This window comes from Montipora capricornis, chromosome 8 (genome assembly GCF_036669925.1).
Source record: "Montipora capricornis isolate CH-2021 chromosome 8, ASM3666992v2, whole genome shotgun sequence".
Lineage (NCBI taxonomy): Eukaryota > Metazoa > Cnidaria > Anthozoa > Scleractinia > Acroporidae > Montipora > Montipora capricornis.
The window spans coordinates 36,368,742-36,386,241 of NC_090890.1; the positions used below are offsets into that span (position 1 = coordinate 36,368,742).

At 39.9% G+C, this 17,500-nt stretch overlaps 1 protein-coding gene across 2 annotated transcripts in view; it reads left to right on the forward strand.

Annotated features, from left to right (window-relative positions):
- LOC138059499 (nose resistant to fluoxetine protein 6-like) overlaps positions 1–16,923 on the forward strand; it is a 21,786-nt gene extending 4,863 nt beyond the window's left edge. For both annotated transcript variants that reach the window (XM_068905139.1, XM_068905140.1), the window contains 12 exons: positions 113–203; positions 829–1,100; positions 4,522–4,701; positions 6,583–6,679; positions 8,373–8,465; positions 9,994–10,156; positions 10,588–10,667; positions 11,072–11,185; positions 11,507–11,630; positions 13,318–13,525; positions 13,875–14,017; positions 15,169–16,923. In XM_068905139.1, coding sequence (XP_068761240.1) covers positions 113–203; positions 829–1,100; positions 4,522–4,701; positions 6,583–6,679; positions 8,373–8,465; positions 9,994–10,156; positions 10,588–10,667; positions 11,072–11,185; positions 11,507–11,630; positions 13,318–13,525; positions 13,875–14,017; positions 15,169–15,285 — 1,682 coding nt within the window. In that variant the 3' untranslated portion in view covers positions 15,286–16,923. The remainder of the gene's footprint in view (positions 1–112; positions 204–828; positions 1,101–4,521; positions 4,702–6,582; positions 6,680–8,372; positions 8,466–9,993; positions 10,157–10,587; positions 10,668–11,071; positions 11,186–11,506; positions 11,631–13,317; positions 13,526–13,874; positions 14,018–15,168) is intronic.
- The last annotated feature ends 577 nt before the right edge of the window (positions 16,924–17,500 follow it).

Here is a 17,500-nt window from a genome sequence, read left to right on the forward strand (position 1 = left end):
ACGCTGTTAATAGCCCTGTAACTCGTTATGATAATAATTTTGAATTTTTTCTCATTTGTTTTTCTCCGATGATCAATTGAAAGGCACTTATGAATTTGTTTGTGTCTTTTAGTCGCTAACCACACGATGGGACTCCATTCAAGTTTTAATTCTGTACACTGTAGCAAGAAATCTGAATACACCTCAGGAGTCGTCGCCACTATGTAAGAACTGTGATAAGTGATTGCATTGTTGTTGCTTTTTTTCATCTTTGGCCATCGGCTATTGTTACCATAACAGCAGTCGCAATGATGCAGTCAGTTTGTCCATCTCTCAAAGATGCAGACAGGCCCGCAAAGCGTACATAGGATGCGTGGGCTTCATTTGAAGCACGGAAGGATTTAAAGCTTCGGGGTGACTCTTCTTTTTTAACTTTAACCTTGGTACAACTGTCACCCCGCAGAGTTTCAACTTCTTCTTTACACATTTAAACAGACCATGTATTTGTTACGCAGCTATGGTAATCAATTATTTATTTGTCCTTGTGCGAAATTTTTCACAAGGAACACAGCAAAGTTATATAATTTTGCTATAGGAAGAGGAAAACGGATTGAAGAGGCGGCATTTGAAAGAAATAAGAGCGGATTCTATCCTAGGATTCTAATTAAGATCTCAACAATGGGTCTATCACGCATGCGCACAGCTTATTGCCCACACCTTCGGGATGTGCTTGGGATGTGAAAGAGTAACAAGACAGAATGTTGTCATTAACATTCGTGATGGTCTTTTTACCTGTAGTTTTCACCCTCATTTAGGAGAAAACAATGGCAGGTGTCTTATTGCTTGCAGAACATTGTGTGGTGTAATCCTATTCCTGTGTCTCTTCGGAACGATCGCGGATGTACTTTTGAGTTTCGCAGAGTCGACGTCGTCCCCGTCAGCTATCGCTGATAAAAGTAATGGATACTTGCCAACATCAAATGACACGATGGAAATTGATGGAACCAGGGAAACGGCTGACACAAATGTTCTTGAGATAAGCAAGATGAACGGTCTCTGGAGGACTGAAAATAAGGCTGAGACAACACCCTTGATCATTCGCCCTTCTTCAGGAAAGAAACGTGAGTAAAACCTTGACCTACATGTAAAATCTGGTTGGCATCTCCGAAAACGGCCAGAGATCTAAGGGCCAACTCTGTTTGTTGAGAACAATAGGGAGCTTAAGCAACGATGACGGCGACGGCAACGAGAAAGTCATCTCAAAATATAAATTCACGTTATTGTAATCACTTCTTGACTATTTCAACCTTTTTAATATGACATGTGTGTGGTAGTTCCTCAAAAATGACACTCATCTGAACGGCACTACATTTAGGGGAGAAAATTACAATTTATCCTCAAGTGCTGATGTTCTTGATAACACCTAAAATTTGGTTATTTCACGTTGTTAGGGACCCTAAGATCTACGACGGCGACGTCGACCAAAACGTCACCTCGAAATATAACTTTGCTCTATCATAAGCATTTCGCGATTATTCCATCTCGTTTACGTCGTATAATATTGGCGAAGTATCCTAATAATAAATTGGTACGAGCGGTTTCAGAGTAAAAATAGAGAATGAAATTCTCTGTTACATGCTCACGTTGTCGCCAAAACCTCAATTTTCTTCATTTCACGTCGTCGTCATGCAGAGAACCGCAGAAATATGAGCTAAAATCCGTGCCGCACGTGCAGCACGATTATCTCAGCTCTTTTAACCAGTGATATCATTGTTTTGCGGCGTTTTCGTAGACGTCGTCTTCGTAGATTGTAAGCTCCCTGTTGATTTGCTGACGACGGCAAAGAAATGGACAAAAGTGAAAAAGCACACGTGCAGGGTGTGCAAAACTATTGTTTTTGCCCACTAAATATGCAAATTTGTTACGTTCTTGTTGCCGTCGCCGTTGTCGTTGCTTGAGTTTCCTAATAATAAGTGCCAACAAAGTAGTACTAATTGGGCGGGAGACTGTACTGAAATCAAAGCAATGTTAAAATATCTGCGGTGCGCAGTTTAGCAGATATATGTTTTCTGCAAGTCCCTAAAAGAATTCGTGTAATTGTCCTCAAGAGTTATTGGTGATCAACTCTTTTGTGGTATTGCTTGGCATATTGGTATAAATTGTGTCTTCAAGGTGTGAGTTCTTCCTTCGGGGCGAAAACTGTACGAACGACACATCATGTTTTGCTTGCCCCGGAGAAGGCTCTGGAATCTCTATCCCATTCTCTTGATGCCAAATTCGACAATTTCGCCAAACGTTTTTTTTCCGAAGAGAACACGTCTGTCGTCGAGCAGGCAGTTAAAAAAGCTAGGCGAGAGAACTTCACTTGCAAAAGTAGAGGCAATCAGCAGCAGTACGATCATTGTCAGCAAGATCTCGACAAGTTCGATGAGTCGTTGGAGTTCTTGAAGGCTGGGTCTCTGGTAATAGTAAAAGGATCCTTGGAGGATGACTCCGAGCTCGTAGTCAGAAGAGGAACAAGTGCATGGTTCAGATGCTGCAAGCAGCTTCATCACAATCTTAAACCCAGACTCGTAATTTTGATGACAAGCCTAATCGTTTGGGGCCTTGCTTCAAGATAGGTATTTAGTTCGATTTTCTTGCAGTGCCTTTACTTATGATATTCTTTGTTATGCCTTCGCTTCGATATGACGTTGTTCGACCGACCCATATCCAACGTTTTCCAGAAATTGGTGTTTTAGTCTGTTTACGTTTGTGTGTTAATTCTTTGGCTAGTGCAGCTATTTGTTTTCTGAACGCCCCTAAAAGAATTTGTATAATAATTGTCCTTAAGAGTTATTGGTAATGAACTAACGTATTTGTGTAATCTTCGCACCTATTATGTTAATTTTCGCGCCACATCGCTTACATACTGTTATTTGCATGTTTTAAACTTTTACCTTGATAATGGAGTCATGACTACTCCGAAACGTCGGTTTTTATCGTTCGCTTTTACTGTTTTATCTTTTAAGAACTATTTTGTGGTATTGTTTTGCATAATGGTATAGATTGTGTCTTCAAGGTTTGAGTTCTTCTTTCGGGTCGAAAACTATACGAACGACACATCACGTTTTTCTTGTTGCTTTACCAATTACTTATTTCGTCCGCTGTATTGTTCTCATGTATGTTTTAGTTACTTGTATCAAGGTTTACGTTTGCACAATCTTTTTTTTTTTGTCTTACATGTATGTCCGCTTTGTTGATCTTCCAGTGCGGGGAGTTTAGATGGCGCGAGTTACTCATTTAGTAAACATAGAGTGAACATATGTCAAGTATTCCGACGAAGATTTGTTAGGCGTTTCCAAATCTGTTGGTTTGTAATTCCTGTCGGGGGAATTAAAGGTCGCCTTAGTCCCGAAACAGATTTCCTATGATTTTTCCGCTAGGGGTTTTTTGGTTAGGTTTTTTCTGGCCTCCCTGGTGCCTTCAGAAAGTATTTCCAGTTTTTCATACTATTGTAGTCTTCCACAGATTTAGTCATTTTTGGTTATGTTCTTTATAGAGTGGTTAATAAAGATCGATATGACTTCGTTCGACCCGACCCACATCCAATGTTCTCCTGAAGTTGATGTTTTAGTCAATTTGCGTTTGTGTGTTAATTCTTTGGCTAGTGCAGAAATCAAAGTATCTCATATGAAATTGTAGGTTGGTTTCTGAGGAGAGGGGATAACGGGAGTACCCCGAGAAAAAGCTCTTTGAGCACAGCAGAGCAGAGAACCAACAAAATTAACTCACACGTGACGTCAATTCTGGAATGAAACCCGGGCCACATTGGTGCTGGGAGGCGAGCACCCTCTCCACCACTGCTCCATCTCTGCTCTCCAGGAAGATTGGAGTTGAATTAATGATCCAACGCAGATTTTTCAAGGGCCAACGGGCCTACTTCAATAGGAATTGAGATTAATTCAAATGCCTCCCGGATCAACACTCAGGAGGAACGACTTACTTCTTCAGTTTGTATCACTATTTGCAAACTGCTTGTTGGACTGCTATTTGACCGGGTAAAATGGTTGTGCGCTTGCGTCATGTGTTGGCCACCTCGGGTTGGTGTTAGCGTGTCTCACCTTGCTGTTTTTTTGGTTGGACTTTGAAGTCCTCAGAAGTGAATGTGGGGGGAGGGTGCAGGGGGTAGGCAACCCCTCCCCTCTGCAGCTTTTTAATACAACTGGTATTCTGCAAAACAAAAAAACAAAAAAAAAAAAAACGAAAAACGTCACCAATCGCCTACGTCATTCCATAGTGGTGCACCCTCCTCAGAAAAATTCTGGATCCGCCCCTGGTCCCTCGCATAAATCGTGGGTCCCGATTATCCCCGGTCAATTGACTAGACTTCGCACACCTTGGTCGTATCAGGGGATATTAAGCTCCTTGGTGATCTCGCATTCAAAGATAAGTGAAAAGAATACGTAGGAATTTATGGACTGATAGCGGCTGCCTGGCATGCAGCTGATATACGCTATTGCTACAAACAAAAGCCTGATCTCGTTTTGTTACTTTGCACAGATTCCTTGATGGATTTCTTTTTGTGTTTTTCTCTCGTGAAAAACACGAGTTCCATCATGAATACCAAGGTCCAGCCAGGCTCCATCACGTCCATCAATGGCATGAGGGTACTGAGTATGTGGTGGGTCATTTTGGGACATTGTTTCTATTACCTCGTCATTAGAACACCAGCGTTACAGCGTAGGTATTCGTTCTCTTTTTTAACATTACATTTGTATGCTTAATGTAGGAAATGATCCTCACAGTAAGTGAAGGGGTTACTTTCTAAAGGAATTGTGCTGCTGCGTCGGTGGGGAGCGAAACTAGAATATTTAACAATTATTCCACGAGCGGCCGTTGGATATGAGATTGGTCTCATATTCAGTCTGATATCCAACAAGCGCGAATGGAATAGCTGCTAGATTAGTCACTTTGACCAAGAAGTTCGAGCATGTCACTTCAATCCTTCAAACACTTCACTGGCTACCAGTGAAGAAGAGAATTGTCTTTAAGATATTGCTACTGACTTTTAAAGTACTAAACGGTCAGGCACCATCATATCTCAGTGATTTGCTGGTTGTGAATAGGCCAGTGCGAGCTCTGCGCTCCAACAGCGATAATAGTACTCGTCTTGTTACCCCACTCTATAGAACTGAGACATATGGTGGACGCGCTTTTTCATCATGTGCACCGAGGCTATGGAATCAACTTCCACCCGCCTTAAGGAGTAATATGACCATTGACGTTTTTAAGAAACAACTTAAGACTTTTCTTTTTGATTAATTAATTTATTCTTTTGTTATTTTATTATATATATATATTTTATACATGTTTTATAGTTTGTAGGTTATAATTTTTATGTTTTTTGTAAGGGCATTGAGATTTTGGAATGCACTAGAAATAAATTATTATTATTATTATTTGTTAAATTTCTCATGAAATTCTGAATGCTTAGACACTTGGAAATTAAAGTCAATCAGTTTTTAGTGTGCTAACACGTGACGCAATCCGCGGTTTCCATATTAGGTCATACGGTATATGAGATGATAACGTGAACCAATCAGTAGGGCTAGAAACACAATATCCCAGGTCGAACATTTAATAATTAACACCTATTCACCGAAGTGGAGGTGGCTAGTGGTGGACTACTTGAGATAACATAGCACCAAAAAGTGATTTTAATTCATTTATTTTTCCAAAGATTACAATATTTTCGGGCTCAAATCCCGCGAAAGTTGCTCGGAGGATGATAGCTAACAACTATTCACCGAAGTGGAAGTGGCTAGCGGTGTTTAAAAAATAAAATAAAAAATTCGGCGCGAAGTTTAAGTTTTGCCCGGCAAAATGGCTCAAAACATTAGGTTTGCAGAAGTTTCTACCTCACTGGAACTTTTGGACTTCTACAAAGAAAGCCAAAAAGGTCGACATAAACATATTAAATGGTACGAAACTGAGAAGTTCAAAAACTTGTAACCCGGTGTTTTCGCTTAATAAATTAGCAAGGAAAAGCTTCGTCGTGAAGTATTTTTTAAAACAATTATTCCATTCTTGCTTATTAAATATGAGGTGCGCGCCTCGTTGGCTATTTATCATCTCATATCCAATGCGCACTCATGGAATAATTGTTAATTATTCGAGTTCTTACGGTTTGACTGGAACAAGTATGCGATGCAGGTTTAAGTTCCGTGATTTGTTAAAATACGATCGTGAGAATACGAATATGGCCTATTGACTGTTGTGAATTAGGAGTTATTTTGAGTGATCCATTGCAATAGGCTAAGGCAGCGCGAGGAACAAATTCACTGCAACTTGCTTAATACGAAGAAAAGTGCCCAGGCTTGTCACGATAAACGGCTCTTTACGTTTCTTTATGTTTCGCATCCGCTGAAAAAAGTGGCGCGAGGTTTTTTAACCCAATCACCAAGGGTAACAATGCAAAACCAGAGCTATCGCTGCGTTAATAAATAATAAATGGAAGCAACTAGACAGAAAATGTTCTTTGAAGTCCGAGCCTTAGACAACGACGATTCATCAAAGACAAAGTAATTGAAGTTGAGGATTCGTGATTTTCTACCATTATAGGTAATGAAGCTCTAACGATTCCTATGGTTGTACATCGCTTCACAGCTGAAGCTGTTGTGAATTCATCTTTATCAGTTGATACCTTCTTCTTTCTAAGGTGAGTATTTCATAAAACGACATAAATTGACTGTACCTTAAAATAAGTGGACACCAGCATTGAATTTTTTGATGAGTTTTGAATTCTTTCTCTCGCTTTCCATAACGTCAAATGCAAAAGTAACTTATGGCAAACCGGAGCCCTCCGCGAGAAGAAAAGGAAATGGGAACCATTGTAAGGCGATGCTGGGAGGTGAAAGGAATTAACATTTGTTTAATGAGCCAAAGAGGGGGAAAAACAGCTTCAAACAAATAATTATACCTAAATTGATAAAAGATGCATATACTTGTGAATACGCACGATCTTCTCGTACAATGGCGGGCGGCTGAGTTGCAACAATTAGATGAAAGTTCTCAAAAGCATCACTCGTACGTACCTATTAGATCAAGATTTATGAAGATGCGTTTCTTTGTTTATAATGCTTAAGGCCATAAAATATTTATTTTGTTTCCTTTGTTTTGTGTGTTTTTTTTTCTCTTGTATCCAGACTAGAAATACCATTATGGTTGACTGTGCTTCATTGTAGAAATATGTTAATTTCCTTTCAAATGACCCATCACAACAGACCCATACAATCGATGAGCCAACCAGAGAGAGCTGAGCGCGGGAAAATACACCTCTGTGGTGCAAGCTTTTTGAGCCAATTACTGAGCCTGAGAATGAAATTGATGAATGAAATCAAGGACCAAAAATGGCCACGGTTTTCAATCAGCTGAAAGCCTTTTTTTAGAAACAAACAAACAGAGCGGCACTCAGTCTGTAGTCTATATTCGAATTATTTTCCTTTGGTTCAAATCTAGTTCATTTCCTACATTGTTAAAGAAAAGCGCAAAAGGCGTTGTCCAGAAAACTCTCAAAGCTGCCAACAATTTTCTGTAACAGCACTTATTCGCCTATAGCGTGTTTTCACTGATGTGACCAGCAGCAATATTTCCATACTAAAACAAAAGGAAGAATTTGCATAAAAATAGAGTTCAATTCCCAAAAGAATATTTCACTCCTCCAACATGGCCGCTAGCTGTTTCTTTGTTTCACTCATCCAACATGGCGGCCGTGACGTCATGTGGAAACACTCTATAACAAATTGCAAAAAATTCCCTATAAAACGCACGATCTTCATTGTGGCAGAGTTTTCCCTGTGTATTGCTCTAAATCGTCATTTCTGTTTCGTATGCAGACGTTGTCTGTAAGAATAGACAACCTTAAAACAAACAAGCCAGATACAATAGGATGAGGATAACCAGAAGAAGTTGGTGCAAGGGCCCTTCGGTATCCGTGAACTGGACGGATTGGGCGTCTTTATAAGGCATTCTTTGCAATTAACGCCAGGCGAACAAGCACCGTTACAATCGCCTTGCATTATTATGCTGCTGTAGTCATGCAAATAAAGCTTGTTGCCTTTGTTTTTTTATCATCGCTTTGTGAAACTGTACACCTTATTCCAAAATGGCCTTCATTTTAGTATTCTTTTGTTTCCATGCAAATTGGCCCTTATGGCCTCGTTCAAGGTTAAATATTCCTTTGAACTTTACGTTTGAAAGCGAGGTTATTAGGGCCAATTTGCATGGAAACAAAAGAATACTAAAATGGCGGTCATTTTGGAATAAGTTGTGTGACTTCGATTCCTCTTCTTCAACGGCATTCAGACCTACTTTTTTTTGAGATACTAACAGGAATTTTCTCTTTTGAATAGTGGTCTCTTGGTTGCATATATCGCTCTTCGACGAATGGAAAAAGATAATGGAAAAATACAGACCTTTCAGTTCTACTTCCATCGTTTTTACAGGTAATGTAACCGTTCAATCGACGGGAAACAGAGTGGGTTAACTTGAATTTTGCAAAACTAAAACAACTGTTTGCGAAGTAGTGTCGGTGTTTCCGAGTCAAAGTTTTACAAATAAAATATAGTAGTAGGCCACAACCCGGAAGAGTCGATCTCTCTCATTTGGCCCATTAGTTTACGGTATCATCTTAATTTAGAGTACAGGTCCCGCCAAATAATGGCTGATCAGGTTGGGCAAGACTTCTCATTGGTGCGCAACCGAGTAACCGCACGAGAGGAAAAATCTAACGGTAGCCGTTCTAAAAACAGACGATACCGCAAACTGATGGGCTACTAGGTTTATTCTAGTTCCCAGATCCCAGCGTTTCTCTTTGGTTAGCGAGCGAGCAAAAAAATCTTGAGCCGGAAGTAAAAATGGCCGATGTGACCATCCGAGTGGCTTTGCTTAAAACTACAATATTAGTTATTGCTTTTTTCTGTTCAAAACGGAGGGACACGTTCTCTAAGTTGAGGCTACTAACCGAAAGCTTCACGTAGAGGCTCTTCGAATGTAATCCTTCTGAGCGCCGCTATGTGGGGTACTGTTGACGACTCATATATAAACTCCGGAAGTCATAGAATCTGGGACTGTAAAATCCTTTGTCCCCAGAACCCTTGGTTTTCTCGTGCGAAAGCCCCGCCGATTTGAGAAAAACGATGGGTTCTGGTAACGAGAGTGCTTCTGGGTAATAAGCCTCTGAATATACTAATCAGGTGACTGGAGGAATGTGAATCGTTAACAAAATGAACCAAGTGACGTTCGCACGCCTAATTTACGGTCCTGCTCCAGCAAGTGAAAATACTGGCGAGACTAAGTACGAGTCCTCTTTGTTGAAAACAGCATCTCGCTCTGCGTGTGATCCATCGTCGGTTGTGAAAGTTGTGAAAGAGTTAACTACCTTTCTTTTACACGTGATGGTGGCAAACGAACTGGGAAGCGCATCATACGAACGCCTGTCAATTATCGTTTTTCTTTGGTTGTCAAGATGATGAAAATTTTGTACTCAAATTATGTCTTGAATAGCAAATTGAGCCGAACCGACGAAAAACCCAACGGAAAAATGAACTTTATTGGAAAATGTATTCGCGCTAAAATTTTCAGCGTGTCTAGTGGAAGAAAATGGTTGAACAATTCCAGCAATAGATGTTGAAAATAAGAAAGGAATTAGATATCCTTCAACAGTCATGGAATGGCCTTCTTTCAGAAATTAGCACTCAATCACGACTTGTTTTTAAGTCCCGGCAGAGATAATTATTCCAAAACACATGTTGCATGTGAAAGAAAAACTCTCTTTCTCACAATATATGTGATTTTTGGCGTCTCACCTTCCTTACCAAAGGTCTCTTGATTCCGATTTAAATCGAGCTAAAGTTAGCAAAATAAAACGTGGGAAAATTAAGAAAAAAGCACTAAAAAATACATCTTGATCTAGGAAGGAAACAAAAACCGTTCTTTGATATTCTAACGACAATTGGATCTTCTTCTTTTTAGGTTGACGCCAGCATATATGTTCGTTCTGCTCTTTTATTCCAAACTGTTGGGATTTCTTAGTGAAGGTCCTATTTGGTTTAAGTACCAAAAAAACGAAGAATGTGATAAACACTGGTGGACAAATCTTCTCTATATCAACAACATTTATCCTGGAAAAGACGAGGTGGGTTTGAAAAAGCTTGCGTGTAAACGCATGCGCACGATCGGGGACAGACTACAGTGAAATAATTGAAGAGACTGCAAATATTTACCTGACCACGAACGTCCACTGCGGGGAGGAAGTAGATCCCCCCGCCTCCCCTCTAAGGCTCTTCTACGACTCTTTTTCAGCCTGACTTCAGCAGCATCTTAGCAAGTTAGCAAAACGGTGGAAATTGTTCTATTGGTTCCAGGTAAAGCGGGGGAACATACATTCAAAAATTAAGTCGGGACATACAGTCAAAGTTAAAACGGCGATTTATCTCTATTTCCCTGGGATGGCCAATATAAATCACTACTATACCTCAGAGAACTTGCATCAAATCATAACTCTATCTCTGAGAAGAACAATCCTCTTTTCTCAATGTCGTATGGATTTCCTTGTTTTTCTGACAGTGCATGGGCTGGACCTGGTATTTGGCGAACGACATGCAGTTCTACATCATTACACCTGTCATTCTTTTCTTGGCCTACAGGTATTCGTACAGGCTAACAACAGCTTCTAAATATCATACTCTCTTTTTTAGATATAAAAGAACCTTTTTTTATAAGAAATTTTAAGAACATACTAAGAATGAACCCAGGCCAGGTCTTAGTCGCTTAAGAACGTCACATGGGATCATGTGAATACATGCGCCCAACAAATCGCAGGGGTCATGGGTTCGCCTGAATCTTTCAAGTGTGTACACGAGACAATTTATTAAACTGTCCAGATAAGTGCAGGCGAAGATCACTTCTCCCTATCGGCTATACCAGCACCTCAGATGTATAAATTTCACATCAAAACTGAAAAGTGTCTGCAAACACTTCAAATGAAAAGTAGGACATAACAATTGTTGTCTTGAAAATTTTTAGGATTTTCATTTTCTCATATAAACAGGTTTCGCCTGCGAGGGCTGATTGCAATCGTTGGCTTCTTGCTGAGTACCAGCTTCATTGTTACAGCTGTTATTTACAGTAGTTATGATGTCAGAGGAACAACATTTTCGAGTCTGTAAGTATTAAAATTCTTTTAGTTGCTAAGACCATAACGTGGCAGGCGCGCTTGTTTGGGAAGGGCGGAAAAAGAGGAACTGGGAATGCAAAGAGTAATCTACCATCCAACCAACAGAACTAAGTTCTTCAACCCTTTTCTGTCCTGAGACTTTTCGAGTACCACAATTTTTCGTATCTTAAAAAGGAAGAGCTTTTAAACCACCAAACTTTAGAATTATTTTGCTTATGTTTCCTTGGAAACATGTTAAAAGACCACTTTTTCATGCAAAAGTAGTGGATCACAGTTTCACAAATTAAGTTTTCTCTCTATTGTTTACAGGTTGTCAGGTGAAGATGCCAGCAATCTGGTTTATGTAAAACCATATTGCCGCATTCCACCTTACCTTGTTGGACTCACGCTAGGTTACTTCCTTCAACACAAGAAAGAACTCAAGTGCTCCAAGGTAACGCTTCACATTTTCCTGTTTTCTTCCGAATTATTAAACATGACTCCGAGTTACATTTTCAGTTACAGGGGCGTAGCTAGCCATTTTTGGTTTGTAAGCCCGTTCCAAACTTTGCGATTTCGTGGACGTAAAGCGAGTAGAAAATAGAGTTATTAACAAATGTAAAGCGATTTTTTCGTGAATTTTATTGAAACCTTGGATACAAACAAGGAACCATATTTTTTAATGTCATCGCGTCTCAGTGTCTCTTTCTTCAATATCAACGTGATTTCCATTACAAAAAAACGTTTTTCGTGAAATCATTGCAACTCTGGAAGTCTGTAAAACACTAAGAAAACCACTGGTACGTTTTGAAAAAATGTCAGCAAAACAAAAACCAGAGTTCTGTTGAGTTCTATAGATCCCTATGGTGTTTAATTGAAGGCCCAAAGTTAAGGAGTCTGTTCTTTCTGCCGCAAAAATCACGAACCACAGCCTCCACGTCTATGGTCATTTCCCGGTATGCATGCGTCAGAGCAAGGGAGGGTGGTTTTTACTCTGCGCATTGAACTGAGGGAACGTTCCGGGTTGGCCGTTGAAACTGGCATTGTTTGGAGAATGGTGGGTACCGCATTTACGTTTGGGAAGAGAACTGGATTTGCGCTTTCCAGGGTTTCTGCCGAGCCTGGAGGCGAGTGCTGCCAATTCGTTTTCCATCTAAGGGTCTCAGTATCATATTCTCTTTTCTAAGATAGATCGGCTTTGTATGTGTCATACACCTTATCCCGAACCTTCCTTGTGAATGCTTGCATGTAGCTTTTTGGGTACAAGATATCGTCCTAAGAATGGATTCTTCTGTGACAACAGTCTGTCTTGCATTTCTAGTAAAAGGTGATCGACGAGAGGAAAACACGTGGCTCTTTGCCGATAGGATTCAGGAGTTGCGGCTCGCACATTTTCCCAATGTTTTTGCCTTCCTGTGGTTCTTGGCTTGCTTGGCTCGATAACGAACTCGGTTGCCATTTGCTTCCCCCGCTCGTACACCTCTGTCCAAACTGAAGGATCGCCTCTCTCAGTTTTCAAGATATTTATGACTACACACATACATTGACTCGAGATTAAATACATTCATAAATTTGTTTCTTGGTCTTTTCCTAAAAAAAAAGCGAAATCAAAAGAGAAATCGTTCACCGGGGAATAATTATGTCCAAGAAATTGTAAGCCCGAGCTTACTGGCTTAAAGGCTCCTACGTATACACCCCTGACTAATATCGGTAATATTTGATGCACCTCGATCTCAAAGCCGCTAGGTTTAATTTTGTTTCATCTGGTACAAAATGTCAATCGGACAGTTGTGGATGAAGTATTTAATTTATGATTTTTGTCGCAGCACTGTGAACAATGCTTGACCTTCAAAGCAAAAGAAGAAAACTGCGATGATTTTATATATTAGCTGATAGTGTGTGCTGCATAAGGATGCCATCTATAAATGTTACAGATCATTACCCACTAAGCAAAGCAATAGTGCTAGCCATTTGTTATCATTTTGCTGAAAACACCATCACTGGGAACACAAGCACAAGCACAACCACAAGTGACCTCTTCATTTTCATCACCTCATCATCGTCAACATAATCACCAACGTCATTTTCATCGTCATTGTCATCGTCATTATAATCGTTTTTAATCATTACTTTCATTTAAGGTCCATACTTACATGCTCAATGTGGCTGGCTGGTGTTTAGCCATCATTCTCGCTGTATCTACGTTATACGGACCGGAAAAAAATGACAGGCTACTCGACCGAGAACCTTTTAGTCGGACCGAAGATCTCGTATACGGGACCTTTGGACGCTTTGCGTGGAGCCTGGCCACAGCGTGGGTGATTTTTGCTTGTCATTACGGCCTTGGTGGTAAGTAAATAAGACGGTGGTCAACAAGTTGAAAGAAAAATCCCCTGATACCTGAAGTTCCGAAAGAATGGTTTTGTTATCTATTAACATTTTCTGTGTTGTCGTCACACGGACCGGGTGCCCAAGCTACTTTAGGTACATGACTACATGGCCGGGCCATGTTGGCATTTACTCGGGATTTCAACTTAGTTAAAGAGAAACTCAACAGTGAGTGGCGATGCACACCTACCCATGCCATAGCATACCAGTCTGAAAAAGTAACTAGGAACGACCGTCAAACTACGATGTGAATATAGCATTTGACTCAGACTCGATAACATGCTATCATGCTCCTTTTCCTTTTCTATAGGCCTGGTGGACAAGATTTTGTCTGCTCCGTTTTGGATTCCGCTGAGCCGCCTTACGTATTGTACCTATCTCGTTCACGTTATCACCTTGAACACACTTAGTGGATCATTCGAAACTATGGTCATCTACAATGACATCCATATGGTGAGTCATCAGAAGGGAAACATTTAACATGTTCATTTAGCAAATAACAAAGCGATTTTCGTTTTATGTTCCGAGTAGTTTCGCAACTCCAAATCTCTCCCCACTTTCTCAATTAATAGGTGGTTTTCACGTCACGTCATTGCCGCCATGTTGATGGGCGAAAACAAAAGATCTCTCGTTAGCTCCTTTTGTTCGTCCACCAGCAATTGTACGTGGAGTTCCCGGTGTTGTGGTCTGATCTATGGATAGGGGTTAGGTGTCAATTGGGACGAAAGTTCTGTTCCTCTCCCCTGCCACTCCATAAATAGTGGCGAATAAATTTAATTAAATACATTGAAACGTTGTTATCTGTGTCTCTAGATATTGGTAGCGAACCACCTATTAGCAAACGAAAAGTCTCGGTTGCACGTATTTGCTTCATGTTATGATTAACAAATTTAAATAACTTTTGTTGGTTTTAATTTCTGGCATTTCCAAGTGAAAGCCGCTTTGTCGTCGTAAATGATCCATTAGAAACAAATCGACTGAAGGTTTCCCAGATCATTGTGGCCCAAGAATATTCGCAGTCCTGTCCTGGTGAAGAGCCTCGACAAGAGTTTGGAATGAGAATGAATAATCTTAATATTTCGTCACACAATTTAGTGCGTACCGGTGTGACGTCACAGTCACCATAATGATGCGCCTCTCCTCTTCAAGCAGTTGAGCCCACCTGGGGAGGAGGTTGTTTTTTTTTTTTTAACTTTGTCGCGCCGATCAAACCATTTTACAGTTCTGTACTCAGTTACCCGGCCCTTGGATAAAAGCGAGGCGACTCTGCTTTTTTTCAATGTAAATCATGTTTTTGTAATGTTAACGATCGAGGTTTTATTTGCATAAGAAAAGCAGTGAAGTTTGTATCAAAGCAAGGTCAACTCCGGCCTCGCTTTTGTTCAAAGGCCTGGTAGCTGAGCACAGAACTGAGTCAGTCAGGGTCTTAGGGTCATCATTTTCGAGACACCCCTTGTAAGGGCTTGGAAATCGGACGAAACACGTACTTTGGAATGTCTGACATTGCTTCAAAGCAAGTACTAACCTTTTCTAAAACGAACTAGCGATGTACTGTGCATTTCTCTTTTTTACGATATTGATTTCTTCTTCTTGTTTCTTTATAGGCATTTATTTTTGCTGGAGTCCTCACCATTTCATACGCGGCAGCCTTCATCGTATCTGTGTGTGTGGAGTTTCCCGTCATGCAACTGGAAAATCTGTTTTTTAAAAGAAAGAGTTGAACCTCACTGTGTAAAATACGAATATCTCAGCCCAAGAGTTCATAACCCAAGAGCAAGATTTACCTTATTACATGAAATTTTCGCGACACGTTAATTTCGCGATTCAAAAAAATTCGCGAAATTAAAGTGACGCGAAAATTAATCGACTCACATTATGTCAATAACTAAAACAGCGACTTTATTACACACGTTTATAACAATCATTTTGAGCTATTCTGTGGTAGTGTTATGGTCCTCTCCATCGCTACTGCTTTCCGTCTCTACTCCAGGTAGCACTTCTTTTGTACAATCCTCAAACTGACCATTTACTGGCTCCTTGAGTGTGTCTCACTCAAAAACGCGAAATTAAAGTGAGTCAAAATGGAAAATTTTCGCAAAATCGCGAAATATGCGAATCTCAAAATCGCGAAATTAACGTGTCGCGAAAATTTCATGTAATAAGGTACCCAAACTGGCCTAGTTCCCATCAGCATCAGAAAAGGGTCTATTTTTAAACCAAGTTTGGTGGGAAACTAAACAATAGACCAAATCTGCTAACTCAATGTGGCACCCAATTTAAACCCATTGAGAATAAAACCTTTTGTTCCGGGAATTTCCATATCATTTAAACGTGAATGTTATACATTACAATGTAAATACAATACATGCACAAAGAATCTGCAAAACTTGGTCTAATACAAATAGACCCTTTTTAGACCCTTTTTGACGCTTGTGGGGACAAACTTGATACCGGATTCTTACTCTTGGGTAATGGAGTCTTGCTCAGCCTTAAGATTGATTTTCAGAGTATCAGTTATTTTTGTTTTTTCACTGCAGTGATTGGAAACAAAGTTTGGGCTAATTTTGAATTCAATCACGCGGGATGTAATCGATGAATTACTTTCGACTTTCAAATGAAAAATACTTTCTCTTATTGGAGACATGATACCGCAGATAATGGTGATTGTATCGGTCATAATTTTTAAAGTGCAACTTCCCCTCTGAGTGTAATCAAAGAACCGTAAATTTAACAAATTGATGTCAGTTTTTTATGCGTCTGTCCTGTTATTGATCATGAATTTCGTCATAATATTGTCAAAGTAGTCTGCGGATCCACTCGGCTATCGCCTCTGACTACTCGGCTATCGCCTTTGACAATGTTATAACGAAATTCATGGTGAATAACAGGACAGACACATGAAAAACTGACATCAATTTGTTTTTTACAATAACAAAAAGGCAGAGGGCTCAAAATTAAGTCAAAACACGAGAGGAAAAGGAGACAAAAATGCGAGAAACTTCAATCAGACGCGAGCAATATGGCGTCATCCTCGCATAAATTATAAATAGCCAATGAGCGCGCGAGAATTTTGCAGTCATTGTAAAATATGTAATAAACGCTTACTCTCTAATAAATGCACCCTATTTGATCGACACCCCGGTCAAGTCAGCATTTGTAATGAACACTCCTGTATATTAAACATACCCAAATAAATCAAATGCAACCCCCTCCCCCCTTCCCTCCGCCGATGTTCATTGTTCATTGAATATCATCATCATCATGATCTTTATTTAAAAACACGGTAAAATACAACAGGCATTAATAATTTAATATAAAAGCCACAAGTTATTACGAAGAAAAGGAATACAGATTAATCTTCTATAATGTAAAATGTCTCCCAGATTTTTCCACTAATCATCTCTACTGGAGAAAAGATACTTAGAAATGTAAATGTGGTTGTGTGAAGACAAGTTAAAAGGGAAAACAGCTCACTTCCGGTTGCCGTCCGCGTCTCAAACTTGCTTAAGCTCATGTTTTGGCACAGTTACCCCAAACAACACTACAGTAATCGAAGTGCGATTGAACTAATCCGTGATAGATATTATGTAGAGTTGCAGGAGGAACACAGTGACATTCGTTTAATAGATCCAATACCAGGAGAGATTTTTTTGGTTATAGAGTTGATATGATTACTCCATGTTAAATTTTCGTCAATTAATACACCAAGAGACTTGGTAAAATTGTGTACCAATTTACATTGAAACGCACCACCGAATACGATTCGAAAACGCTATATGAGCATGCCGATTTCTTCATTTACCGAAAAAACAAATATCTTCGATCTTCGTTTTACGAAAATATCCGGAAACGAGACTTCTTTTGAGCCACAGACGAATAACGAGAATGAACACTTCGCATTATAGGACAGGAGTTTTTCCCAGATTTCAGCAATAT